At 55.4% G+C, this 24,842-nt stretch overlaps 9 protein-coding genes across 9 annotated transcripts; 4 read left to right on the forward strand and 5 right to left on the reverse strand.

The window, feature by feature from the left end:
• The first annotated feature begins 777 nt into the window (after positions 1-777).
• BP01DRAFT_345460 (putative C6 transcription factor) lies at positions 778-3,748 on the forward strand. The gene is made up of 5 exons (XM_025573599.1): positions 778-950; positions 1,021-1,127; positions 1,194-1,617; positions 1,686-2,083; positions 2,136-3,748. The coding sequence occupies exons 1-5, from the start codon at positions 831-833 to the stop codon at positions 3,535-3,537; spliced, it is 2,451 nt and encodes an 816-aa protein (XP_025429100.1). The 5' UTR covers positions 778-830; the 3' UTR covers positions 3,538-3,748.
• BP01DRAFT_358882 (DJ-1/PfpI family protein) lies at positions 3,742-4,723 on the reverse strand. Its single transcript, XM_025575544.1, has 2 exons — positions 4,263-4,723; positions 3,742-4,140 (listed from the first exon to the last, which is right to left on the reverse strand). Exons 1-2 carry the CDS (start codon positions 4,693-4,695, stop codon positions 3,815-3,817), a joined length of 759 nt encoding a protein of 252 aa, XP_025429101.1. The 5' UTR covers positions 4,696-4,723; the 3' UTR covers positions 3,742-3,814.
• Positions 4,724-6,890: 2,167 nt separating this feature from the next.
• Positions 6,891-8,049, forward strand: BP01DRAFT_403101 (uncharacterized protein; the record flags this gene model as incomplete). The annotated part of the gene is made up of 2 exons (XM_025578669.1): positions 6,891-7,168; positions 7,205-8,049. The coding sequence occupies 2 exons, from the start codon at positions 6,891-6,893 to the stop codon at positions 7,989-7,991; spliced, it is 1,065 nt and encodes a 354-aa protein (XP_025429102.1). The 3' UTR covers positions 7,992-8,049.
• A 1,770-nt stretch (positions 8,050-9,819) lies between these two features.
• BP01DRAFT_403107 (isocyanide synthase family protein) lies at positions 9,820-11,642 on the reverse strand (the record flags this gene model as incomplete). The annotated part of the gene is made up of 1 exon (XM_025578670.1): positions 9,820-11,642. The coding sequence occupies exon 1, from the start codon at positions 11,518-11,520 to the stop codon at positions 9,820-9,822; it is 1,701 nt and encodes a 566-aa protein (XP_025429103.1). The 5' UTR covers positions 11,521-11,642.
• A 1,228-nt stretch (positions 11,643-12,870) lies between these two features.
• On the reverse strand, positions 12,871-14,055 carry BP01DRAFT_358884 (glutathione S-transferase family protein). The gene is made up of 3 exons (XM_025575545.1): positions 13,739-14,055; positions 13,463-13,686; positions 12,871-13,372 (listed from the first exon to the last, which is right to left on the reverse strand). Exons 1-3 carry the CDS (start codon positions 13,767-13,769, stop codon positions 12,947-12,949), a joined length of 681 nt encoding a protein of 226 aa, XP_025429104.1. The 5' UTR covers positions 13,770-14,055; the 3' UTR covers positions 12,871-12,946.
• Positions 14,056-14,701: 646 nt separating this feature from the next.
• Positions 14,702-16,505, reverse strand: BP01DRAFT_324050 (3-deoxy-7-phosphoheptulonate synthase; the record flags this gene model as incomplete). Its single annotated transcript, XM_025572807.1, has 5 exons — positions 16,061-16,505; positions 15,567-15,996; positions 15,251-15,509; positions 14,774-15,183; positions 14,702-14,724 (listed from the first exon to the last, which is right to left on the reverse strand). Coding segments are annotated over exons 1-5 (1,161 nt in total), but the record flags the coding sequence as incomplete, so codon positions are not given.
• Positions 16,506-16,698: 193 nt separating this feature from the next.
• BP01DRAFT_345470 (uncharacterized protein) lies at positions 16,699-19,059 on the forward strand (the record flags this gene model as incomplete). The annotated part of the gene is made up of 1 exon (XM_025573600.1): positions 16,699-19,059. The coding sequence occupies exon 1, from the start codon at positions 16,978-16,980 to the stop codon at positions 19,057-19,059; it is 2,082 nt and encodes a 693-aa protein (XP_025429106.1). The 5' UTR covers positions 16,699-16,977.
• A 310-nt stretch (positions 19,060-19,369) lies between these two features.
• BP01DRAFT_345473 (Zn(II)2Cys6 transcription factor domain-containing protein) lies at positions 19,370-22,192 on the reverse strand (the record flags this gene model as incomplete). The annotated part of the gene is made up of 4 exons (XM_025573601.1): positions 21,617-22,192; positions 21,345-21,559; positions 21,192-21,292; positions 19,370-21,136 (listed from the first exon to the last, which is right to left on the reverse strand). The coding sequence occupies exons 1-4, from the start codon at positions 21,865-21,867 to the stop codon at positions 19,370-19,372; spliced, it is 2,334 nt and encodes a 777-aa protein (XP_025429107.1). The 5' UTR covers positions 21,868-22,192.
• Positions 22,193-22,842: 650 nt separating this feature from the next.
• On the forward strand, positions 22,843-24,675 carry BP01DRAFT_108936 (uncharacterized protein). Its single transcript, XM_025570301.1, has one exon. The coding sequence runs from the start codon at positions 22,929-22,931 to the stop codon at positions 24,510-24,512; it is 1,584 nt and encodes a 527-aa protein (XP_025429108.1). The 5' UTR covers positions 22,843-22,928; the 3' UTR covers positions 24,513-24,675.
• Positions 24,676-24,842: the final 167 nt, after the last annotated feature.

A 24,842-nucleotide genomic window follows, 5' to 3' on the forward strand; every position in this document is an offset into this window, starting at 1 on the left:
CATTGACGTTATTACTCTGAGTCAGATGGATACTATGCCTTTCTCTCTGCTTCACCTGGATTAAGTTCAAATCTGATGCTTCCTACTGGCTCGAATTGGCCCCTTTGCGGCCACGACCTTACTCGGGAGGGGCTACCGCCACCTTTTCTCCACATCTGTGCGCTATCCTCGCCGTTCCTTTTTCTTTTCTTCTCTCCGGGTTAGCGCTGGCTATATAGTATAGCAATATCTTAGTACAGTATCTTATAGAGATCTATCATCTTGGACACGGGCTGCGAATCGGCTCCGAATTGGCTCCGAATTGGCTCCGAAGCGACATCAAGCTCGTCCAAGAGAGGCTTGTGTGAAAGAAGCGTGGATGATCCCAGATGGAATTGGTTGACCCACTCCCTTACGGAGTACTGTAAGTAACTTAGTTAACTTTAGTAAGTAGTTAGTACATCGTAGTAAGTGGAATTGGCGGTTCACCCCGCACCGTCAACTGGCAACTCATATCGTCGGCTTTTCCGACAGCCCAGAGTAAGTCAATTTACTCTAATGTTACCCAACCCACTACTATTGCTCTAGCGCTCACTCCTCACAGTCAGAAGGGATGATGGGTATCAAAAGTGGATTATTCCGTTTTGCATGGTGAATACGAACAGGCCACCAGTCCAGATGCCACTCAAGTGGGGCTCCTGATCCTGCCTTTGCCTACCAGCTTTCAGGAATGATCATCGCGTCAGCTGGCGACTAACTTACAGCAAAGGACAATCTGCGCCCACCCATTTTTTTGTTCCTGATCTAAACCATGTCCTGTTTCCATCCAACCATCACCAACAATAGTAATAATGGTTGATGCGAACCGCAGCAAGACCCCCGCGGGCTCGGACGCTGGTGTACGCAAGTATACGCTGTCCTGCTCTCGCTGCAGGGCCTCAAAGCTAAAATGCGACCGCAAAGAACCCTGCGTCAGTGCCAGCTCCTCCCCGAACGTTCCCCGCTGCGACGCTCGAGGCTCATATTCTTTCTAACTGATAGGTCGAGTGCGTCAAGCGCAACATCGGCCATCTTTGCACCAAAGACGAGCGTCAACCGAGAGCCAAACGATCCAAGACGGAGCACAAGGACAAGACAGCCTCCAAGCAGTGAGTGTGATCCGGTCATCGCTTTCATGATTCACTCGGTTCAACTGATGCTTCTTATCTTATCAGTGACCCGACCCCGAATGGAGATGGTGAAGCCGAAGCAGAGGAGACTGCCCAACTTCTGGAGCATTTTGTCGAAGGAGTTCCCCGTCCGAATGCCTTTCCGCCGGTCGGACCAGCCTCCTCGTCAGTTGCGCCCGACTTTTCGAATCGTTATTGGTCGAATACGGACCCCAAGCGACACGGCGAGAAACTGGCCTTGATCCGAGAGATCGTCGATGCGCTGCCGGGGCTAGAGATGGTTCATCATCTTTTCGAGGTTTTCGTCACCCGTTGCCAGGGTCCCGTGGGAAATGTGGTTCATACCCCGACATTTACCAAGCAAGCCGAGCAGTTTGGGAATTGCTTGAGTCTTGCATCACCGGACTCGCGGGTGTTGGCGATATCGAGCACATTTACTATGGAGACACTTGGCTGCTTCCTCTTAGCGGTAAGCGGAGGATACCAGACCCAGAGACGTGATTAGATTTCTTGCTTACTTGAATATGTCGGTTTAAGCTCGTACTTGGCCTCGCATTTCATCCCACACCGTCTCTACTTGGATGGGCTCCCACCTCCTTGACCCTAGGCGTGGAAGAGCTACGAACGTCCGATATGCGCTCCAAGACATGGCGGTCTCTAGGCTTGCGTTGTCTCCAAGACGGAGTGTCTATCTTCTGTGGCTCGATCGCTGGGTTGCAGGCTGCAGTTATGCTTTTGCTTGACGGCCAGGAGGGCTCGTTGGCGCTGGACGCTATTCTGGTCACTGCGATCTCGGGGGCCCGCAAACTCGGTCTGCACCGGCTGGGAGACATCAAATTAGACGCCTCTGCATCGCACCTGGGACCGCTGGGAAATGGTACCACACCCCCAGCGGAACCTTTACACATTCGGACGGAAATAGGCATTCGCATCTGGTAGGGTATCTAGCACCATGAGTTTGATTTCACTTCTAACAATCCCGTCTAGGTGGGCACTTGTACAGAGAGACTGGTCGCGTGGACAAGCGCTCGGCTACTACACCATTCATCCATCACAATTCAACACTCGCATGCCGTTACATGTCAATGATGATGATCTGTGTCTGTCTACGTGGAGGGTGAGTGTGCATGGAGAAATCGCGGAGCGGCCTCGTTCCGAGTTCACCATGATGTCGTACACTGTCCACGCCCTCGAAATTGGCGGTATTGTCCGTGAATCCATCGATCTTTCCGCCTCCCCGGATCAGCCCGACGCGACTGCAGAGTCTGCCAAGCTGCGCAAACATCTCAACAACAAGTACGAAAAGTACGTGGCGGGGCTGCCGACGTATTTCCGGTTGGGAAGCACGGTCGGACTCACCGCGACGGGACCCATGGCCGCAATCCCCGTGCAACGCTGGATGCTGCACCAGCAACTTTGGAGCTTGCTGCTTCGACTGCACCGACCGAATCTCTCATCCCCAGTGGGCCGTGCATTCTGTCAGCTTCTGGCTCAGAATATCATCGGGAACCAGGCGCAGATTCAGGCCCGATGTGCCGTCTGCGGTACGCTGTCGACCAGCGAAACTCAACTTTTCAACGCGGCCGTGGTGCTGATTCTGGACCTGCTCTTTGCGTCCAAGCAAGGGGAGACGGATAGCGCCAGTGCGCATCTCAGCAGACTAATGACTCGCGACAAGATCCGGGAAGCGATCGAATTGCTACGGACGAAAAGCATCACGGAAGGATCCTCGCTTCATGATCTACACTTGGAGCAAGTCAAGGGACCTGCACAGCGCAGCGTCGTGGCACTTGAAGCCTTGATGAAACTGGAAGAAGAAATCGACCCGGATCAGAATGGGGCCGCGGGGAACCGTGCCGGAGAAGCCTTGGGCGCTAAAGGCGCGCTAAGAACCAGGGTGACCGATATCCTCCGGGCCCTAAGCGGGCGGGCTGACCCAGCCCAGCCAGCCGGTGCACCCGTGCCGGAGCCCCAGTTCCAATTTGACCCCTTTTCGCCGTTTGATGTGTCGATCCCGTTTGCCAATGTCGCTGACGGGCTGCCTGATCTGGACGTTCTGCCGATTCTGTCCAGTAATCTCAGTCCCAGCAACTTTTGGCAATTTCTGGACTTCCCCCCGCCGCCCTTTGACTCGCAGCCCAAGGATCTTGCCTTCGGAACACTGGGGGAGATGCCTGGGTCTCTCGGTCTGGCCACTTCGCAGTTTGCCGACTCGTATAGTAGCACGCCGGGTACCCGCATGACCCAGACCTCTCCATCGTCCCTGCAGAGTGAGCCTGTCGGACTGGGCGGAGGGAGCGATTCCGCCACGACGCCGTCTAGCGCGGATGCCTATGTCGCCGCCAAGTTCTATTATGCGATGGGTGATGGCACCATGGCCCCTCTGTAGCGGTACTTCGGGGTTTGTTGAGTTGTGGAAATACCATGTCCCAGTTAAAGCACTCTCTAGCCTATGATCCCTTCTGAGCCCCCGTTGTTTTGTTATCCACCCGTCTCCTACCTTTCTACGATTATGAGGGCAATTAGTACTGCTTGAAACAAAACTAGACTACACCTTACTTATAATTCACTAGCATACTAGCAATATCAACCGATCAATCTGACTTGGAATCTAAGACACACAAAATACCGGCATAAAACGTATTTTGAAACCTAACTAACTAGTCTTAAAGCTTCGAATCCCCACCGCTGGCCCCCGGCAAGTCCACGAACGGATCATCAGCGGGATCCTCGTGCCAGCGGTACTCCAGCCCAAAGGCCGTGAAGTGGGCAAAACCCAGCGCCTTTTCCTTATTGAAGCCGGGGATCGGGGTCTCGTCGCCGGCTGCCGACGCCTTCTGGGGAGCAGGATTCGCCTTACGGTCCTCCGGGGCGACGTAGGTGTTAGCCAGGAAAGCAAAGCCGGCATCAATCCCCGCGGTAACTCCGGAGGAGGTCAAGAATTTGCCGTCCTGCACCCAGCGGGCGCGTTTTTGCCATTGCACGCCGGGATCTGTCCGAAAATATTTTGTTGTTTGTTAGCAAGCCTCCCTTTGAAAGTTGTTGACCCCCCCCCCCTTTTTTTTTTTGTTTTCGTTCCCCTTTCTGTTTGGTTGAGAAAAAAAAGTGGCTTACATTTCGGAGTCAACTCATCATACAACCGCTTATTCGTCGTCGCTTTCCGCCCATCCAACTTCCCCGTCGCCGCGAGCAGGATCCCCCCCGTGCACACGGTGAACACATTCGCCGCGCGATCCACCAGCTGCCCAATCCGCTGCAGCAGCATCGGGTCCCAGACTAGCGGCATCATGCCGAACCCCCCGGGGATGAACAAGGTATCGAACTCGTGGGCCTCGTCGAGCGCCTCGGCGAGCGTCAGCGTGGGCAGCACCCCGATGCTGTTCTTCAGGGAGGTCTCGAGCCCCTTGGGCGAATCGAGGTTGTGGAGGCTGACCAGCTCGAGTGTGTAGTAGTCGCTGCGCGGGACAATAGCGCCCAGGGGCCCGAAGAGGTCGAGGGTCTCGAACTCGTGGAAAACGAGGGCGAGGATGCGGTGTTGGGTTGGCATGTTGATTTTCCCTTTGGGTATTTTTTGGGGGGGAGGGCGCTTTTGTGGCTTGGGGGGTTTGGGCTTTGGGTGTTGGTTGAGAGCAGTGTAAGGCTTAGGGTTGGATCCTTGGCGGTTGGGTAGGTTTAAAAATGTGAGATAGCTGAAGGAGGTGCGTGCGCTTCAATGGAAATTAATTGTTGTTGTTGAAGGGCCGGGCAGGTTACGCGGTGAAGCTGAAGAAAACGAGGACAATAAAGTCTCACAATCAGATTGATTCGCCGGAGTCTTGGGATCGATTCTTGGGTATTTGTACTAGTTATTTGATGGGGCTCTTCGTTCGTTTCAGAGCCCTTTCGTCTGATGCACCCCGGAGGAAGCAGGCAGAAACCAAACGATCAGCCAGTGAGGAATTTCCTCTCGGACGGAGAAGAGGGAAATCTCACTCCGCAGAGAAGAAAGAGAATAACATAGAAACAAAGACGAGGACGTGACCCGACGGCGCGGATTCCCTGAAAGAGAGAGTCAGTCAATCATTTCTTGCTCCGAAACTCCGTGGAACTTCGGGGTATCCGTGGCTCCATTCCGACATCCCTTATCCCCTCGGGCTCTTGTTCCTGTAGCGCCAATTTTAGTCCCAGAGACTAAGACAAAGGGATGAGTAGGGACGATATTCCCTTCTCTGGATTACGTCGTGATAGACGGACAGTGACATTTGTGGCTTGCTTATCCCGTTAATTAGTCCAGCGGCAATCCCCGCCCTCTTTTGCTCTTGGTCTGTATCAAGGATTCCTGCAGGATTTCTCTCCCGTATTCTGTGAGGACTAATCATGCGCAGAAGAACGTCGAATTATGGCGTGCATACTGTGGTTTTCTTCGTTGGTGTTTGTTTCTGAGATGAGCTGACAGGGTGGCCTTCATCATGCAGAAACGAGGGTGAGATCATTTGCAACCAATGTACCACACACAATATATATGCGGGCTATATTTGGGCGGCTCGAGAGTGTCTCAAATACGATGTCCCCTAACTCACTTCTCTCGTTAGGATGATAAGATGAGATGAGATGGAGGCTACATTACGCAGCATGGATATGAGTAATCTGCTGCTGCAGAGAAGTGGATACGAACTACTAGCTGGCCTGCTGCAGAGAAGTGGATACGAACTAGCTGGCCTGCTCACTTCTGTGGCCACAACACAGACTTCCCTGCTAGGTAGTCTACACGGGCCGGAGAGGTATCCTTGCTGATCATTGGTCTACACGTGGTCTGAAGCGCGCTGTGGAGCAATTGATCGGTTAAGGATGGATGGCCTGACTTCCAAGTGGAATGCCTTGTCTGAAACCACAGGTGTGGTGAAATGGAGGGGAGGGGGGATCCAACTAAACTACGGCTGCTGCACTGACCGGGTACGAACTAGTACGACATCCATAGAGACTCAGATAAATAGGTAGTACCACCAATGAAGTACTCCGGAAGTCAATGGAGGCTCCACTAGAATTGGATCCTCCCCCGGTGACTGATTGGTGCTGATCCCCTGATCCTCCGTGCACTGAAGACAACGGGGACTAGCCTCGTCAGCGGGCCTCTTCTATCACGACTCCCTCCTCTGCTGCACCTCCTCTGTCCCTGAACCACCGGCCTTCCTCGCATTGCCACCCACGTCGAAACTCCTGGCCTCTATTAGCAATATCAGCCAGGCATGCTATGGTGGCTGCAGCCGAACAATGCGAGGCAATCCTTCGTCCTTCATCCTTCATCCTTCCCACAAGTCAAACGACTCTCACCTCAACCCCAACGGACGCCCCGATGGATGGATGGAGCCGCACTAGAAACGTGAGGTCTGTCTTCAACTTGGTTTCACCTGATAAGTAAAAATAAAAAAAGAAAAAAAAAACCCCCAGAATTCGCCAAGCGGTCGATCAAGACTTGGTGTATAAATGGCGATGCTTCGCCTGGCTTGCCCAGGCCAAGAGATGCACCGTAGTGATACAAGCTGTCTTGGAACGAATCGATCATCGAAATTACCACTATTATTCCCATTATACATCAAACTATCTGCGTGACACAAGCAAAACTACTCCGCGCTCAAGCCTCCGGTGCACATCCTTGCTCCTTGGAGATAGATTTCTGCAGACCACAAAACCCCACGAGCTGAGCATAACCTTTTCCAGGTGGTTCTTGCTGAGGTTTGGCACCACAACACGCCAAAAGCAATCATGCAGTGCACCCGCAGCAGTGGATCGAGCACACCCATGGGGAGGGATCCGGATGCCCGTTGGGTGCAGTGGCTCGCCCTCACCCGACGCAACAACCCGGCCTCCTTGTCCAGCGGTGCGCTATCGCCCTCCTCGTTATCGACCGCCTCGCAGCCGATGGCGTGCTCAAATCTCAATAATAGCGGCGGTGGCCGAGTGCGCTCGCGGAGCAGCGCCACCAGCTACTTTGCTTTACTGTCTGCGGCCGAGGACGCGCACCAGCACCAGCACCAGCACCAGTACCACCAGCGGCAGAACAGCTGCAGCCGCAGCAGTAAGCAGCAGTACTACCACGGCGGCGCCACCCCCGTCCCCACCAGTCGACACTTGGATTCCTCGTGGGTGGCCTGGCTCAATGACCGCCAGCAGCAGCGGCAGGGTGGGTCGGCCCTCGGGGATGCATCCGCCGCCGCCGCAGCGGCAGCGAGCGGCACAGTAGGCCCGCAGCAGCAGCAGCAGCAATATTGCTACAATCCCGGCCTGGGGCGTTCCCCCTCGGAGCCACCGATGCACGGCTCCTCGCAAGACAGCAACGGTACGATCATGCCCAGCGCCTTCTTCAACACCACCTCTGCATTCTCCACCGCCACTACAGCCACCACGGGCCCGCCATCCATGATCTCCAGCGCGGCCACCCCCTTCTTGTCCCCGCTGGCGGCGCCCCTCACAGACGCGGAGATAGACGCGCTGAGCCAGCAATTCCCGGATCTATCGGCCGACGGGTTCCTGCCCACGGGGTTCCCGGCAGAGGGCGTCCCGATGCACGACGAGGAGATGATGATGATGATGGATCAGGGTGGTGGTGGTGGTCCGTTTGACCCGGCCGAGTTAGATGCGGGCTTGCTGACCTGGCTAGACGAGCAGCACGCGTTTGCGTTCAATGATCGACTGGGCGGTGGTGGCGAGGATGCTCTGGCGGTGCCCGTGGCGGTGGGCGTGGCCGGCGGGAGTCCGACGACGAGCAAACGGGGGTTGAGTCTGGACGTTTACCCCGGAGAAATCTCCGCGGAAGGAACGGGGTGGGAGGGGGCGACGAAGAAGCAGAGGGTATATTCATCCTAGGGGCGGTGCCGGTAGCCAGACTGCCCCTGTTGGTGTACTGCTCTAGCCCTGATCCGGGGGGAAGATAGTAGTTGACTTGATAATTGGTGCTGTGTACATACATCATCCTGTACTAACCTGATGACTTAGATATAATAGACTGTACCTAACTCAATAACGCAAGGGAATGAATTACGAATACTTATGAAAGCTAAACTATACAATGCCGGACTATGAGAAATCAAGACCAAGTAGCAAGGAAGATGAGGCCAAACTAACGCCAATAGTAGTACTAGACATCGCCTAACTCCCTAATCGGTACATACTTGCATCTGCACCTCGTCTAGAGCCATGCTCTGAGTCTAGCTCTGGTGCGGCTCGGATCAATCGGCATGTGGATCGTACATGCGTGTATAGATGGCAAGGTGAAGGCATCCCAGCACGAACGCGCCTCGACACCTCCGGTAGTATACATGCGACGAAATCTCCGAGTATGTCCTTAGCATGATGTATTCTTTATTTATCCAGCATTGACTGTACTCGTGGTTAGCCTCGTCCCATGCCACTAGTACGTACTAGTACATATGTACGAAGTAATATACTATAGTTAGTGCGGTGCTATCTATACTATATGTAGTACAAGATAAGGACTAACTTACAGTAGTAACTACTACTAGAATAACCCGGGCCATAACTAACCTCCGTTCCACATCCCCCCCCCCCTCCTCCTTCCCTCCCTCCCTCCCTCCCTCCCTCCCGGTCCGGCCCCCAAACCTACAACAAGTGAATCCACAACAGCCAGAGCCACAAAGGGTGTCAGTGCCCCGTGACGAAGAACCCCTCAGCATCAGGATTCCGCCACCGAAAGCAGAAACCAGCAGTCTAGCCCCTCCCCGGCCTAGAGATCATTCCCTTCTTCCGGGATATGGTCCCCGTAGGTACAATACTAGGTTATATGCTAGTAGAATCCTCAAACTTAGCGACGATCCTTGACAATTAGCCTTTCGTCAACCATCCTTTTTTTTTTTTTTTTTTTTTGCTTTTTTCAGGGTCCAAATCCTGTTTTTTTCTTTTTTCTTTTTTTTTTCTTTTCCGAGAAAGATCCCGGATTCCGCTCGGCGTTATCTCCGCAGAGATTCTCGCTCTAACAGCCTACTGTACTTACAGTATGTCAAAGTGTCAGGTTAAAGCCCGAACGCGGAACGGAGTCGAGTACCCGCCCCCTCCCTCCACCCCGCGGAGTTTAGGGCTGGGGTTCGGGGCCACGGGCTATCCGGGGCGAACCCTGGAACTACTGTACTATACTGGACTGTACCCTGGGACTGCTGTTTGGGGCTGGGGAGGTGTGCTTGCTGTAGGTGTGTATTATCGGAGATTGAGATCTGTGGTGGTGAAGTTGACTCACGTCGGAGATTTGAGGTCGGTTGTTCGACTCGGATGTAGCTGTGCTGATGCTTGAGTTTAGTTCCTTGGTTGACTTGGCTGTACTGTAGACACCGTGGTTTCTCGGTCGACTTGTTCCCCCGGAGTTGATTGTGCAGTCAGTGAGTGAGGGGGTGGTTCGTCGGACGGAGCATACTGTGACGCTGTGTATAGTGAAGTAGTGCCAAGATTCTTCAATTCAAATGAATTCCATCTCACATTTTCTAGCTGTAGACGAATCTATGTACTTGGTGCAGAGCAAATTAAAACCACATCGAACCACTAACTAACAAAACACAAATAAATGACTGAATAAATATTGTCACTACAAGAACAACCAAGAGTGTGGTTCATACTTTCAACAATCTTCCATCCCTATACGGTAAACTGCCTCTTCCCCTCATGCCATGCACTTGACACCATTTTTTCAACCCCGGAGAACCCTCAAACTCGACGGACTCAAATGCACCGGCAACGCCACCCGATGATCCGCGACCACCGCATGTCCCGCCTGCCAGCGATGCAGCACGCGCGACCGCACATCATCCAGCGCGGTCGCCGCCTCGAGGAAGGCCAGCGGGTCGTCGGCATTGCGGGCCGGCACCGCCACGAAATACGACGTGACCGCGGCAGCGTCCGGTAGATACGAGCGCGCGCGGCGTTGCTGGGTGGTGGTGGCGGTGGTGGATGCAATCCCCTCGTGCAAGATGCTCAGCGACAGCTTGCTGCCGGCGACGCGGTGGAAGTCGTCGGCAATCGCCGCGGTATATTGCATCGGGTCCAGCCCTTCGAAGATGATGGGGGAGTGGACGCGAGCGAGCGCGGCGACGTTGTCGAGGCGGAAGTCGCTGAGCGGGGTGTCGTGGGGGACCTTGATCTGGAGGCCGAAGGGGTAGAGGGGGGTGAGCTGGAGGAGTTGCGGGGTCTTCTCGCGGCTGGTGTCGATGACTTGGTACAGGGGGGCGTCGGCGCAGAGGAAGGCGAGGCCGAGGTTGTCGGTGCAGAGGCGGTAGGAGACGGCGGGACCGGCGGGCTTGCGGGAGAGACTGAGGGAGACGCTCTCCGTGTCCAAGTACGGGGTGTTGTGCCAGGGGGTGACGGGGAAGGCCGAGTATCGTTCCTGTGGCAGCAGGGTGACGGAGAGCTTGGAGGTGTTGTCGCTGGCGTGGATGGAGAGGCGGACGTGCAGCGGCGAGGCGGAGGCCACCAGGGCGGAGAAGACCTTGCCGCGCTCGATCATGCGGCGGGCGACGCTGGCGCAGTGTTTCTTGATGGCGGACTTGCTCATCTGCTTCTCCTTGAAGAACATGGCCAGATCCGACATCAGGAACCGAATATAGCCCCGATACGTGAGCGTCGCGTTGGGGTCGTGCTTCAACGACTCGTCGAAGTCATACCCGGCCGGCATATACGTGGTGAACAACCGGTCCTTGAGCTCGCCGATGCGGCTGGCATATTCTTCCTCGGTGACGGGGACGTTGTGCTTCCCCTCGATCAGGTCAAACGGATCCGAGAACCGGAGGTGCTTCAGCCCCAGTCGATCCACGATGCGGTGCAATCCCTCCGCGTACCGGAACACCTCCTCATCCGACACCCCCAGCAGGTCGTTGTAGCAGCACCCGTCGCTGACAATCGTCACGTAGCCTCCCGGCGGGTAGATCTGGCTGATGCGCGCCCCGATCGAGTTGAAGTGTTCGAGGGACATGCGCTCCCCGACGTCCGGGTCCGGCCCCAGCACCTTCTCCTCGCGGTTAGGGCTTTTGAAGGGGTAGGCGGGCACCACCATGTTGATCGCCTCCTGGCGAGACACGAAATACCGCAGCGTCGACAGCAGCTGCGGCCGGTATACCGTCTCGTAATGGTCCTCGGGTCCGCTGATGCGGTACGAGGCGATGATCTCGGAAATCCGTTCCACCAATGCTTCACTAGCAGCCTGCTTCCGGGTCCACGCCATCGTGTCAAGGGGGTTCAGCGTCGTCGCGGGGAAGCTCACGCCGCGAGTGGTGATGGTAGTGGGGGTAGTGGTTGTGGTGGTCGGGGCGTCAAAGGCCTTGAGGGGTTCCATGACGACGTCGACATGGGCAGTGGGTTCGCCCACGGGGACAATGGTGATGGTGTTGGAGAGCATTTTGGGTGTAATGGAGGGGGGTAGAGTGGAGAGAGAGAGAGAGAGAGAGAGAGAAGCAGCAACAACAACAACAACAAGCAAATACAATACTGGCTATCTACCAGTCTGAGCAACCAGCAAGGGATATATCGCAGTGATCGTGAGACTGTGATCTGTTGAGACTGTTGCGTTTGATACAGAGCTTTAGCTTTGATTGTTGGGGAATTCTCCTGTCTTTCAAGGGTTCTGGATGCAACGACCACAGCTGCTCTCGCCTGCCTATGTACTCTACGTCTCCCCGCCACACTACCAAGGGAATCAACCCTAGGACCTCCCGTTTCTCCCACGGTATCCGTCCTCCGCGGATAGGTTGGCAGGTGTCTAGCACGTCTTTCGCCTCTTACAGGGGGTCACTGCACGTGTACGTGCAGGGGGGAGAGGTCAAATTTAGGCATCCGACCCGCTAACCGGGATCATCCAGCACGCAGAACAGGTAAGCTGGTGCGGCCTTTCGGGGCTGTGAAGAGCAGGACAATAGCAATCACCATCAGCAAAGTAATTACCTAGTATCAGGACAATGGCGACCGAAAGAGGACGTAATCGACGCCCAGAGCGTGGCAACTAGGCCTGTAAACGCGCGGAGGATCACCTTGATGACCCTTGTATGCATCTGGATTGGCTACGAGATGGCATTGTCGTCCGCGGTCTCCGTCTTCTCTGCGAGAACAGAGTTCAATAAAAGGGCCGTGATTGTCCTGCGCCCCTGAATTTGGAACCGAGCAGGTCTGCTGGCTTGGGCTAGCGGGTCTGGTTGGGCTTAGTGGGTTTACTTGTGTGGCTCAGAAGGAGGGCTTGGTTTTTTGGGGACTGGGGGGAATCTGTAGTTGAGATTGGGACGTGAGGCAGAGAATAGGAGTGGTTAGTGTACTTCGTAAAGTATATGAGTGGACAGTTGTGAGTTGGTCAGAGCATGGGTCAAGGTGGGTAGATGAGTCTGGCTAAAAGAATCTAGGGTAGTCCTGTAGATGATGTGGAATCATTCATGGTTTGTAGAGGTAGGGCAACGTAGATACATCAGTCTCTACGTCTTGGGTCAGGGATGAAGGGAGGCAGATGATGACGAGTTGAAGTGAAGCTGAATCTACAGTAGGGCAGTGTTGGGTACGTGACCTGCCGGTCTTGCTTTGGCGGCGGAATACGGGGCGGGGCTCGTGCAGTGCATCAGGTCCCCATTCACGATACTTTATATAGTCAGCGGTAAGGCACTCAGCTCACTCAGCTGAGTAGAGATAAATCTTAGTCTAGGGAAGCTTCCGGTCTCAGTAAGACCAGCGGTACTTAAATAAACTCAGACGCTGCAGAGAGATTGTCCAGGAAACTGCTAGCATTGCAACTCTATATACATATCTTCTACTAGCTTGCATCATATCACTTGACTCCTCACCTCTTACATAGGAGGCACAGCCTTCTTGTAAGCAGCCTGCACCTCAGGCAGAGCTTCCAACTTCTTGATGTAGGCGTTGATGGCCGGGTACTCATCGAAGGGCTTGAGAGCGGGGCCAGCGAGCACCGAGATCTTCAACCATGGCAGGATGGCAAAGTCCGCAATGGTCAAGCGGCCCAGCGCGACGAAGCCGTTCTCCGCGGAGGCAAGGTGCTTCTCCAGCACGGCCCGCAGGCGCTCAACCTCGGCCTGGTAGCGGGCAATGACCGACTGGTTGGGCTTCTCGCCGTGGGCGCCCTCGTGGAAGGCAAGGAACCAGACCAGCTGGCCCTGGTAGGGGCCCAGGCCGGACACCTGCCATGCGAGCCACTTGTTGACGTCGGCGCGCTCTTCGACGGTGTTACCGGCGAGGCTGCCGCTGGCGTCGTACTAGTTGGGGGAATACGGTTAGCCGGTCTTGCTTTTCCGGAGGACGAGACAGGGCGGGTGAGAGAAAAGGAGGGATCAGGGTGACGGTACCTTCTCAGCAAGGTAGCGGAGGATAGCAGCACTTTCCCAGACGGTGAAGTCGTTGTTCTTGTGGTCGATCAGGCCCGGAACTCGACCGTTGGGGTTGACCTTGGAGGTGTATTCGGGGTCCTTGACGGTGCCCTTGCCCTCACCAAAGCCGAGAGGAACGCAGTCATACTCCAGGCCGAGGTGTTCGAGGGCCATGGCGACCTTGACGGGGTTGGGGCCGGGACCTGCTGTCATCAGAAACGCAACTCCTCAGCAGCCGGGTAAGAAAGTGCTTACCGGCGTGGGTGTACAGAGTGAAGGGAGCCATTGCGAAGATAGAGGAGGAGAAAGTGCGTTGTTGAAGTCGTGCAGACGTAAAACGAGACTGGAACCGGAGTGCGTTGCGGAGGAGAGGAGTGAAGCTCATTTGCTTGTGGTGAGTGATTGCTGTTGATGAGAATGAATTGACCCCCCTTCCAATCGCTGCCTTTATATCTTTTGAGGCCATACGGTGTCGTAGCAGAGGTGCTCTATCCAGAACTTCAGGACAAGGAATTCCCAACATGCCACGCCCGGAGCGAGGGAGGCTGTCATCCTTCCGAGCCCCAGGGAAGCCGATGGGAGTGCCAGGGGAGCGGGGGACCGGAGCTTTGCCTGCAGCCAATAGACACGAGATTTCAGACGATCCAGAGGCGACTAAAACATGCTAAGACTTCTTAGCCTTCAGGATCGATGAAGAGTAGTTTGTTGATGGGAGATCCTCGATGGCTCCGCGGACGAAAGCCCTGTTCCTTTTCCCTCCGAAACTCCGAAACTCCGGCTTTCCGAAACTCCCAGTCTCCATGGGCTCTGCAACAACAACATATTCGAAGTCGGAGGTTGAGTTCAAGTGTTAATTACCAGAATTCATCTCCGAAGCTTCTCGTGGGCGTGCTTCATATTGGGGTAGTACAGATTTACGGCCGTGTCATGCGCTATGCACAATGCGACGGCAATGAAAATATATCTTCAAGTGTATAAGGCTTGGTATACTAGTACACGGAACAGCAGCCGATGGGTAGTACTTGTAACAAGCACAATGTCAACTACAACTACTAAGAGGATAAACGTATTGTTAGTATTGAAAAGCATGATACAGAATGTCCAAAGAACTCTATGTTGTAAATTTACTTTTCACATGATCAATAAACATACTATCTAGCTGAAGCACAAAACACCTGTAACGAAAATTCCCCAGTCCTACTCATTCATCTCTAGGCCAGGGCCCGGCGCTGCTTGACAGCCTTAGATAGAGTTAGCATAGATTGCCACAAAGAATCCGGCTCAACGTACCTGGCTAAGCGTCTGCAGCATCTGCACCGTAGTCTCGAAATTCACGCATCCGTCCGTGATGGAGACACCGTACTTGAGCTTCTGCACCTCCTCCTCGGAATCTGGCGCAGCCTGCTTGCCCTCGTTGATGTTGCTCTCGATCATGACGCCAGTGATAGCCTGCTCGCCCGCTGCGATCTGTTCGGCAACCACATCGATCACCTTAGGCTGGTTGCGGTAGTCCTTCTGACTGTTGCCGTGGGAGGCATCAATCATGATGCTCGGCCGCAGATCCTTGGGGTACGCCTTGACGGTGGAGGCCACCGAAGCAGCGTCGAAGTTGGGCCCACTCTCACCACCACGGTGGATGACGTGGAGATGAGGGTTTCCCTTCGTGTGGACGATAGCTGCAAGGCCTTGTTCGGTAACACCTATAAATCGACAGACTCGTCAGCACTAAGGCACGCACATCTCCACGGACTTTTGGGGGTTGCAGACCCAGGAACGAGTGGGGCGAGGCGGCACTCTGCATCCCATCTAGAGCAACGTTAATCTTCCCGGAGGATGCATTCTTGAACCCAATGGGAAACGACAGGCCCGAGACCAACTGCCGGTGGACCTGCGACTCGGTGGTGCGAGCCCCAACGGCCCCCCACGAGTACAGATCGGCCAGGAACTGCGGCGAGATGGTGTCGAGCACCTCGCAGGCCACGGGAAGCCCGAGCGCCGTGATGTCGAGCAGCAATTGGCGCGCAATCTGCCAGGCTGGACATCAGCAGTGGTTCTCTGACCGATCGGGAAACTAAGCACGGACCTTCAAACCCCGGTTGACTTGGTTGGTGGAGTCAATGGTCGGATCGTAGAGGAATCCTTTCCAGCCCACGGTGGTCCGCGGCTTTTCCAGATAAGCCCGCATGACGATCAGCAGATCCTGGTCCCACCCATGCTCCTGAATGGCTGCCTGCAGCCGGACCGCGTAGTCGCGCGCTACTTCAGTATCGTGGATCGAGCAAGGGCCCACAATGACCAACAACCGGTCATCGCCGGTTCGCTGGATGATCTGCGCGGCTCCCTGGCGCGCAGACTCGATCGTGCGTCGCGAGGCCAACGTGGTGGGTAACTCGTGGATTAGCAGGGCAGGCGAGACCAGGGGCTCATAGGCGGCGACATTGCTGTCTTTGAGGGGGGACGAAGGAACGGGCACCACGCTGTCGGCGAGAAGGCGAGGCCGAATGTGGGGGTTCCTGACTGGTTAGTATGCAAGATACCGTTTCCAATGTGTGTCTGGAAGCACAATGACAAACTGACATTTCCGGTCCTCGACCGATAGTTGTGGGTGTGGCCAACATAGTGACTGTGATGAGGATGATGATGGTGGGTGTAGTGAGGTTCGTGGCGGTTGGTGCTCGATGGGGCCTCTTCGTCGAGGGGTTTATACGTCTTCTCTCTGTTCTGCTGGAGATAGACGGACACTGCTCCACGGAATCCTCGATGCTCTTATCTCTCGATAAGAAGCTGGATCATTTGTGCGAGATAGATGCATGACTGTGTACTGCTGTGTACTGCATGTACACCCCTGTGTTGTGCTGTGGTAAGTATCTTCAGTGGTAGCGATCACTTCTTCATCCATGGGGAGAAGTGGGGCAACAGGTGTAGAACACTACACTGCAGAACGACCGGAATCCAGGGAACAGAACATCCTAGCTTAGCTCCGAGTGTTTTCAATCCGACACACAGTATTGCAGGAAAGGTTGTGTCGGATCAGATACTGTAAGAGAGTCAGGCTGGGTGAAGAATGCATGGGGCCAATCATGGGGCCAATCATGGGGGCCAATGGGAGAGCTCCGCGGGCGGTCAACCACAGGCGGCGGCAGGAAATCCGCGTATATGCGGCGGCTTTCTCTTTGTTGTTCCCTCTTTGTTCTTCCCCACCCAGCGAAAGCTCACTCCCTTTCAACGCTTCCTGACGGATTCTCCAGAGGAATCCTCCAGCGGACCATCAGCGGAGTTTCAATCATGCAACTCCCATGGAATTCAGCAATGGGGCATTGGCTGCAATCGCCTCAATTGCTGATGGAAATCGAATATAAAAGTCCTGGGAAACACACTCCAACTTACCATTCATCATCACACAGCAACAACAGCATCACAACTCCTCAATCCATCTCGAGTCTCAAGCATCTTTCCGGATTTAGTCAAGCTTCAACCTCTACCATCTACTCAAAATGACTCAGAACGCCCCTACCCCCAAGCACATCTTCACTGAGCGTGCTGCGGCCAACAACTTCAACGATGCCCAGATCCTGAACTCCAACAACCCTGCCGGACAGGACATCCCCGAGAAGTCCGATGTTGTTGTCGCTGGTGGTGGTATTCACGGTCTGATCTACGCCATTCATGCCGCCAAGTACAAGCCCGGCAAGCTCAGCATCTCCATGATCGAGAAGGGCACCAAGCCCGGCTACAAGATCGGCGAGAGCACCCTCCCGCTGTTCTCGCTGTGGTGCAAGATGCACGGCCTGACCGCCGAGTACATGCTGCGGCTGTTTGGTCTCAAGGACGGGCTGTGCTTCTACTTCCTCGACCGCGAGAACCAGGGCAACTACTCCGACTTCTGCAGCAACGGTACCCCCGGTCTCTTCCTCAGTGGGTTCCAGATCGAGCGCCCCATCAGCGAGCTGCTCTTCACTCTGCTGGCCCAGCGCAACGGCGTCAACGTTTTCCACGGCCGCCAGGTGGACTTCAACGGTAGCACCATCCAGGGGGGGATCCAGGGCAACAAGATCTCCATCAACCCCGGCAAGTTCGACGGCAAGCCCGCGACCACCATCGACTCCTCCCTCCTGGTCGACGCCACCGGCCGCTTCCGCCAGCTGGCGTCCAAGAAGGCTTCCCTGCACCGCTTCGAGGGCTGGAACTACGACGCCTTCTGGGGCTACTTCACCGCCCCCAAGGACGAGAGCAACATCCCCCTCCGCTTCTACGAGGGCGACCACACCAACCACCTGTGCTTCCCCGAGGGCTGGGCCTGGGTGATCCGCCTCCCCAGCTGGGAGGGCAGCCCGATCCCCAACCTGATGGACATGATCTCCTACCTGCTGGACTGCGCTGAGGCCGGCGTGCCCGGCGACGAGATCCCCAGCTCCGAGGAGCTGGCCAAGATGTTCAACCTCAAGTTCCGCTGGACCACCAGCATCGGCTTCGCCGTGCGCAACGACGTCAAGTACCCCGAGGACATGTCCAAGTACGGCACCCGCGAGGCGGAGCGCAAGTTCAACTACTTCGTGGAGAAGTACGACCTCATCAAGAAGTTCATGGGCAACTTCGAGCTGATCGAGGACCTCTACGGGCCCGGCACCACCTGGTACATCCGCAAGTCGCTCACCTACCAGTCCCCCGTCGTCACCGGCCCCGGTTGGCTCGCCGTCGGTGACGCCTGCGGCTTCACCAACCCCCTGCACTCGCCCGGTATCACCGCCGCCATGTCGACCTCCACCTACGCCGCGGAACTCACCCATCAAGCCCTGGACTCCGCCCGCCAGCAGCACCACACCGACCCCGAAGCCGCCGAGCTGACCATCCGCAAGACCCTCGCCCCCTACGACGACTTCGCCAAGCGCCTCATCCCCGCCCTCAACCAGATGAACAAGTTCAACTACGTGTGCTTCCGCGACCCGCGCCTCGGCCCCCAGGTCTCCTGCCTGTGGCAGTTCTTCGCCGGCATCGGTATCCCCGGCTGGCAATTGATCCGTCAGGACTACAACCTCAACTTCGACACCTACGTGCCGCACTCCATCAACTGGGCCTGGGGCTCCATGGTCCCCGAGTACGACGCCGTCGCCCGCAAGGCGATCGAGCTGATCGGCCCCATCCCCATCGACGAGAGCGTCCCCGACGCCACCGTCCGCGAGGTCATCGAGTTCTCCAACGCCATCAAGCGCGTCGCCGTCGACTCCAACCGCTTCAACTTCCGCTGGGACGGCCTGCTCCGCTACTACGACCTCTTCCTCAACTACGACGAGAAGAAGGACTGGAAGGATGTGTTCTCCCGCAAGTGCAAGGACTGCGGCGCCTGGCTCGTCTGCCGCCCCGACTGGCGCAAATGCTACTCCTGCGGCGCTGCCCGCACAGAGGAGGAGGCCGCCGTCACCTGGAACCCTCCCCTCGCTGTCGACGAGGTCAAGGCCCTGGTCCGCGCCTCCGACGCAAAGCCCGCGGCTCGTGCCGCCAAGGAGGACAAGGAGCAGCAGCAGCAGCAGGTCAAGGGGAGCATGGTTGTTTCCCAGGCGGTGGAGATTTCGGCTTAGAGGCACTCCAAGTGATCCGGATGCGGGTGGAGGTGTACATAAGAGTTGTTGGCTTTCTGTTTGCTTCTTTGTCAGCGCTTACTCGGGTTTCTCTAAATGTTTTGTTCCCTATTGTTGTTTATCTCATCATCATTCATATGCGACTAGATACATGCTTGCCTCGTTCTGAATCCTGCTTTGCTATGCTGAAAAAGAAAAATCCCTGTCTCTAGTGTGATTGACCTAGTATCTCATGAAACCGAAAAATAAGAAAAAAAAAATAAAAACAACAATGACTCCTAGTAGATCCTCCCATGAGTACCCTCATGACTTACATGCACTGCTGATAAAGACTGAGCTTGTACCGCGCAAGCGAGGAGGTCCCTTGCAGTGCCTCCAGCAGTGTCAAGACCTTGTTGATATGCCACTGTAGGACTTTGACTTTTTCCCGGCTCATCCGCCCGCTCCACGAGCCGCCGCCGCCACCCCCCGCTGTGGCTGCCGTGTACGGCCCTTGCGCCGCCGAGATGGCAGTTGCCCCACTCGCACTCGACGCAAACTCCCCGCCGCCTCCCTCCAGAAATGCGAAAAATTCCGCCGTCGCAGAATTACCCCTCGACTCTCCTGCTAAATCGCTCTGGAACTGCTTGCCCTTTCCGGTCCCGTGTCCTGTTCCTGCCATCACCTCGGTCCCCTGGGCAGCATGTAATAGTACCTGACCGACCAACGCCGCCGACGATGCAGGCTGCAGCACCCGTCGTAGAGTTCCCGTGCAGGGAGATTTGGACTCGCTTGGGGGGTTTAAGTACATTTGCGACTGCTGCGCCTGCGCTTCGACCACTCCCGGTACGTCGCGGTTTCCGATGCTCCAGCACTGCGCGAGAACGAGAATACAAGCGTCCATGCAGGCGTCCAGACACATCATGCGCAGGGCCCCGGAGGTACTCGGTGCGTGCATGAGATGGAAGGCCTCGTGGCGGAAGAGTTTAAATCGAATCAGGCCGAGCTCAAGGCTCAGGTGCATGTTCTGGATGAGGGGCGCGCGTGCCAGCGAGAGCAGTCGATGCTCCGTGCTGTTGTACTTGTACTTGTGCGCGGCTAGGTGGTCCCCTGTGCCGGACGTGGTGCGATCCCCCGGCATAGCACCGGGATTGAAAGCGCTACCATCCGGAAGAATGCTACCCCCGAGTAACTGGTAAAAGGACAGTTTATTGTCCAGGGCGTCGAGCTCCGTACAGAGCTCGGCAGCTTGGGCGGGCGAGACGGGCCCAGGCAGGATGATGCAGTCCTCCGCGCGGCGGGATAGGTGGGCCAGAGCTAATGCATACTCCAGGTAATGTCTCGTCTGGCCGAGGCGATCACGCCGCTCGGGCTCGATGGCGGAGGGGGCGGTGCCGTCGTCGGGGATGCCGGGAACTTTGGAGGGTGGATTGCGATGCATCTCTGGCCGCATGAAGTAGCTGCTGTTGTGGTAGATGCCCGGTGAGGTCCAATCTAGCAGACAGATAAAGGACCACAATTGCCAGCGCCATTCCCGATCCATCAGAGGAATTCCGTCGTCGCAAGAAGAGTCAAGCGAGGCATCGATGGCGGAAGATATGACGTCCAAGTGCAATTTGAGGTACTCTGATGGGGCGGCAAAGGATCGCGCCGCGAGCAGGAGGAGAAGTTTGATGGCAACAACCTGCAGTGGGTTATTATCTGCTGCAGCGGCGGTAGGGATTCCGTTTTGTTGGAGAAGGCCACTGTTGGTATCCGGTGCTTGCGATCGGCCGTCAGGAAGGATGCATTTTGTGACAGGAGGGAATGGATCGAGATCGGAGGACGCGATCAACGTCCGCGAGCGCTTCCACAAATCACGAACCAGAGCGTCCATGTCTGTATTGGCCAGTCCCAGCTCCTGCGCTTGCATTGGGGTCAGGTCCACTACCGCGAGACTGGCGCACGCTAAGATCATGGAAATCTTGATATCGAGCTGTCCCACCGTTGTAGATGAGCTCGCCAGGTCCAGACCTTGTCGCAGTTGTTGAACCTCCTCGACATCGCCAATGAGTCGTTGCACATCGATGAAGCCGGTTAGCGACGCAGATGTGGAGATCTAAGCCATGGTGAAGAGTCAGACAGAGGGTGTTAACAAGCCAGCAGAGACCCACGTAATGTGAAATCAAGCCCCACAACAATTGGCTTTCCGGTAACAATGCGATCAGCCGCGATGGTGTCCACTGTTTGCGATCAGGGATTTGGCATAGGAAGTCTGTATACCATCGTTAATAAATTGGGAGAAATAATCCGATCGGTCGATGTACCCCAGCCGATGTAGTGTGCGGAATTATTGTCCGAGCCATCGTGGGACTGGGGTCTGGAATCGAGCGGAGTCAAGTCCAGACCCCCCGCAAGCTCCTTGCCTCGACTCTTGATGTTCTCAATCAAGGCCGAATTTGACGTTTTGAGTTGCTGGATTTCCTCCGTCAACTTGAGGATCAGTTTCGGTAGTTGCTCGAGGCTTTCGCGGTGGTTTCGTCTACGATTTTCCAGTCAGTTACTCCATGAGAGTGTCTCTGTGCATGCAGCGACGCACTCTGGTCTCTGACCCTCCTCCCAAGTACACGAATTCCCCTCTCCGCGAGCCTCGCAGGCACCACACGGGTCGAATCGATCGCATTTCAGCTTCCGGCGCCGGCAGGAGTGACAGCTGAAAATCTTCTTGTCTTTCCCTTTCTTGGGTGGGGGATTTGGCTGGGACTGAGTCGCTGGGGCAGGAGGAGGGTTGGGATTCCCCGAGAGCTGGTCTGCGACCGTGTTCGAAGAGGAGGACTTCTGAACCGTCATGTTGGCGATAATGACGTTTTTGTCTGTCTTCTTCAAAGACTGACGAGGGGTAAGCAGAGAAAAAGGACACCGACTCCTGCAGCCAAATTGCAATCACCGAATCATTTGGCTGCAAGGCTGCGGTCACATGACCTAATGACCACTTTCCTATTCTGTCCTGTCCTGTACTTATGGAGGCACTCCCTACGGAGTACTCAATACTAGTATTCTTCTCTGGCTCCACAGTTACAGAGGATATCTATTTTGAACCATCTTCTAGTCGCTATGTCTAGTCTAGTACATACTAGTATGTTTCCTCGATCACAAGTCCACAATTCCGGCTGGATAGAATCTATACCCCCAACAAGATATGCGCAGGTGGGCATATATCAGCAGCTGAGTAGCTGGCTGTGGCAAACGATTATATAGATCACCTCTTGCTGCATGATCGATCACACAATCACATACGAGTCATCCTTCATGCCCGTGGAAGGAATATGCAGCTCCGAGGAGAAATCGGAGTCAGGGTGCGTTGCTGCCTCAGGCCACAACGGCACGGAGGGCAGCGCTGCAAAAGGTCGGGGCTCGACTCTTCATCTGCATACAGGCCCAAGGGTTGCGAGACTCTGACTGAGAGTGACGTGCGCATCTTCCGAAGAAAAAGCCACTCATGCAATTGGACCAATGAACAAATTTCCCCAACTGGGGGGCTTGAATCCTGCAGAATTCGCCGGATTTGGCGATCCTCAGGTGGCCGGCGCTCAACGCCCGCCTCGGATCCTGTGTTAAAGTCCGCGGACTTTGAACTGGCTCTCCGACTAAGGCTGATCTCCATTTCTGCCTCCCCGGATCTTGCCAAACGTCCATCCCTAGCAGATTTTTACGAGACAACGCGGAAAAGAAAAGGGTAAATATGACAAAGATCGAAATGGGTTATAAGCACCGACCTCACAACGTTTTGATTTCTCTCCATCCTCCCCCATCCGTCTTGTCTTACCCAAATACCTCAGGTGCTTCTGAACCACAAGACCCCTTTCATCGTCAACCCAGCCTACGCGCACTGACAGACAATCGACATTGTCATGTCCTCTACCGACGGGTCGACAGATCGCAACAGCAGATCTCTTAGCAAAGAAAAAGGCGACATGGCCGGACCAGGCGGTGCAGGCGAGCCAGACGCTGGTGGCCCTCCATCCCACTTCAGATCGAACTTCCAGGAGGCCGTCTTTATCTTCGTCATTGGCTTGTCACAGCTTTTCTCCGTCGGTGGTCTCGGGAATGCAGCTTTCTCCGTGCAGCAGATCGGTCACTCTCTAAATGCCACGAGCAATGGTCAAATGTCCTGGTTCTTGGCCGCATACTCCCTATGTGGTGGTGTCTTCGTGCTGGTGACTGGCCGACTGGGTGACCACTTTGGCCACAAGTATGTCTTCTTATTCGGATGGATTTGGATGGCCATCTGGTCTTTAATCAGCGGGTTTGCCAAAGATGTGATTCTCTTTGACATTGCTCGTGGTATGACTGGCATCGGCAACGGTGCACTGGTCCCCAATTCGTTTGCTCTGCTTGCCCGTGCATTTCCCCCATTTTCAGTCAAGAAGAACATCGCCTTCGCGTTCCTCGGGTTTTGTGCACCTTCGGGCTACATCTTCGGTGGACTCATTGGCGCTGCTTTCGCGGAGAAGGTCACCTGGCGCTGGGGATTCTGGTTCTGGGCCATTGGCTGCCTCGTCCTCGGCATCGCGACCTTTATCGTGGTCCCCCACAGCGTGGGCTCGCCAATCCCCGGCCTGAGCATGAAGGAATTCGACTATATTGGATCTTTCCTTGGCGTCACTGGACTGATCCTCTTCTCCTTTGCTTGGAACCAAGCCTCCGTGGTGGGCTGGTCGGAACCCTACGTCTACGCGCTTCTCATCGTCGGCATCGTCTTCATCGTGGCCTTTGCCTTTTCGCAGTCGCACGTCAAGAATGCCGTCCTGCCCAACTCGCTCTGGACCCGCAGGGGCTTCACTCCAGTTGTGACGGCTATGTCGCTGGGCTGGATGTCGTTTGGCATTTTCCTCTACTACACGACTATTTTCATCCTCACCATCCACCATGCGGAACCGCTCACGACTGTCGCGGAGATGGTTCCGCTGGTCATTGGAGGTTTGTTCGCGACGGCCTCGGTCGGACTCTTTATTGCCAAGGTCCGTGCGCAGTACATCTTCGGTGTCTCCATGTTCTCCTTCTTCATTGGTAACCTGCTCATGAGCTTCGCCAACTACTCCCCCGTCTACTGGGCTTTCATTTTTCCCGCCTGCCTGTTCGTCGTCGGCGGCCCAGATCTCTCGTTCGCTTCGTCGGGGATTCTGATTTCGAACGCTGTCTTGCCCGAGGAGCAGGGTGTCGCCGGCTCCTTTATCTCGACTGTTGTGCAGTACTCCATCTCCATCGGTCTGGGTATTGCTGCCACCGTCGAGGCGCACGTCAACGACAATGGCAAGGATGTCATTCATGGATACCGCGGTGCGCTCTGGCTGGGTATCGCCTTTGCGGCTGTCGCCTTTTTCATTGTGGTTTTGTTCATCCGAGACCACCGATTCGACCAGGAGCCCGAGAAGGATGGCGCTGCAAGCACTGATGGTGCTTTTGAGATGCCAACCGACAAGCCGCCTGCTTGAGGCCTAACTCAGGAAGAGTAAAATACCCATGGAGGAAAGTCGGGAATTGGGACTTTTTACGTGTCCCATCGAATGGATTCTTGCACAAGTCTACAACTACCAATAATAGATTGATTCTTAATTTCTACAGCAAAATGCTTTGAATACGGCACACTACGCTTCCGAGCAGCCTTTCTGTCCCCCCATCGTCATAGATACCGCAGTGGCCATGTGTGTCATAAGTACAGAGTACTCCTTCGCGCGTTCGTAAACTGTAGACTGGCCAGGTCCCCAGCGGCATGATCAGTCAGCCAGTCACTGCCCGCTGAGCATCTGCTCCGCGGACTCCAT

This window comes from Aspergillus saccharolyticus (assembly GCF_003184585.1).
Source record: "Aspergillus saccharolyticus JOP 1030-1 unplaced genomic scaffold BP01scaffold_29, whole genome shotgun sequence".
NCBI classification, from domain to species: Eukaryota; Fungi; Ascomycota; class Eurotiomycetes; order Eurotiales; family Aspergillaceae; genus Aspergillus; species Aspergillus saccharolyticus.

Coding starts and splice junctions, on each gene's coding strand:
- BP01DRAFT_345460 (XM_025573599.1), top strand. CDS start 831: ATGGTTGATGCGAACCGCAGCAAGACCCCCGCGGGCTCGGACGCTGGT. Junction 1,618..1,685: donor TTGGCTGCTTCCTCTTAGCG/GTAAGCGGAGGA, acceptor TGTCGGTTTAAG/CTCGTACTTGGCCTCGCATT. Junction 2,084..2,135: donor GAAATAGGCATTCGCATCTG/GTAGGGTATCTA, acceptor AATCCCGTCTAG/GTGGGCACTTGTACAGAGAG.
- BP01DRAFT_358882 (XM_025575544.1), bottom strand. CDS start 4,695: ATGCCAACCCAACACCGCATCCTCGCCCTCGTTTTCCACGAGTTCGAG. Junction 4,141..4,262: donor TGATGAGTTGACTCCGAAAT/GTAAGCCACTTT, acceptor ATTTTCGGACAG/ATCCCGGCGTGCAATGGCAA.
- BP01DRAFT_358884 (XM_025575545.1), bottom strand. CDS start 13,769: ATGGCTCCCTTCACTCTGTACACCCACGCCG. Junction 13,687..13,738: donor CACTCTGTACACCCACGCCG/GTAAGCACTTTC, acceptor TGATGACAGCAG/GTCCCGGCCCCAACCCCGTC. Junction 13,373..13,462: donor TCCGCTACCTTGCTGAGAAG/GTACCGTCACCC, acceptor TCCCCCAACTAG/TACGACGCCAGCGGCAGCCT.
- BP01DRAFT_108936 (XM_025570301.1), top strand. CDS start 22,929: ATGTCCTCTACCGACGGGTCGACAGATCGCAACAGCAGATCTCTTAGC.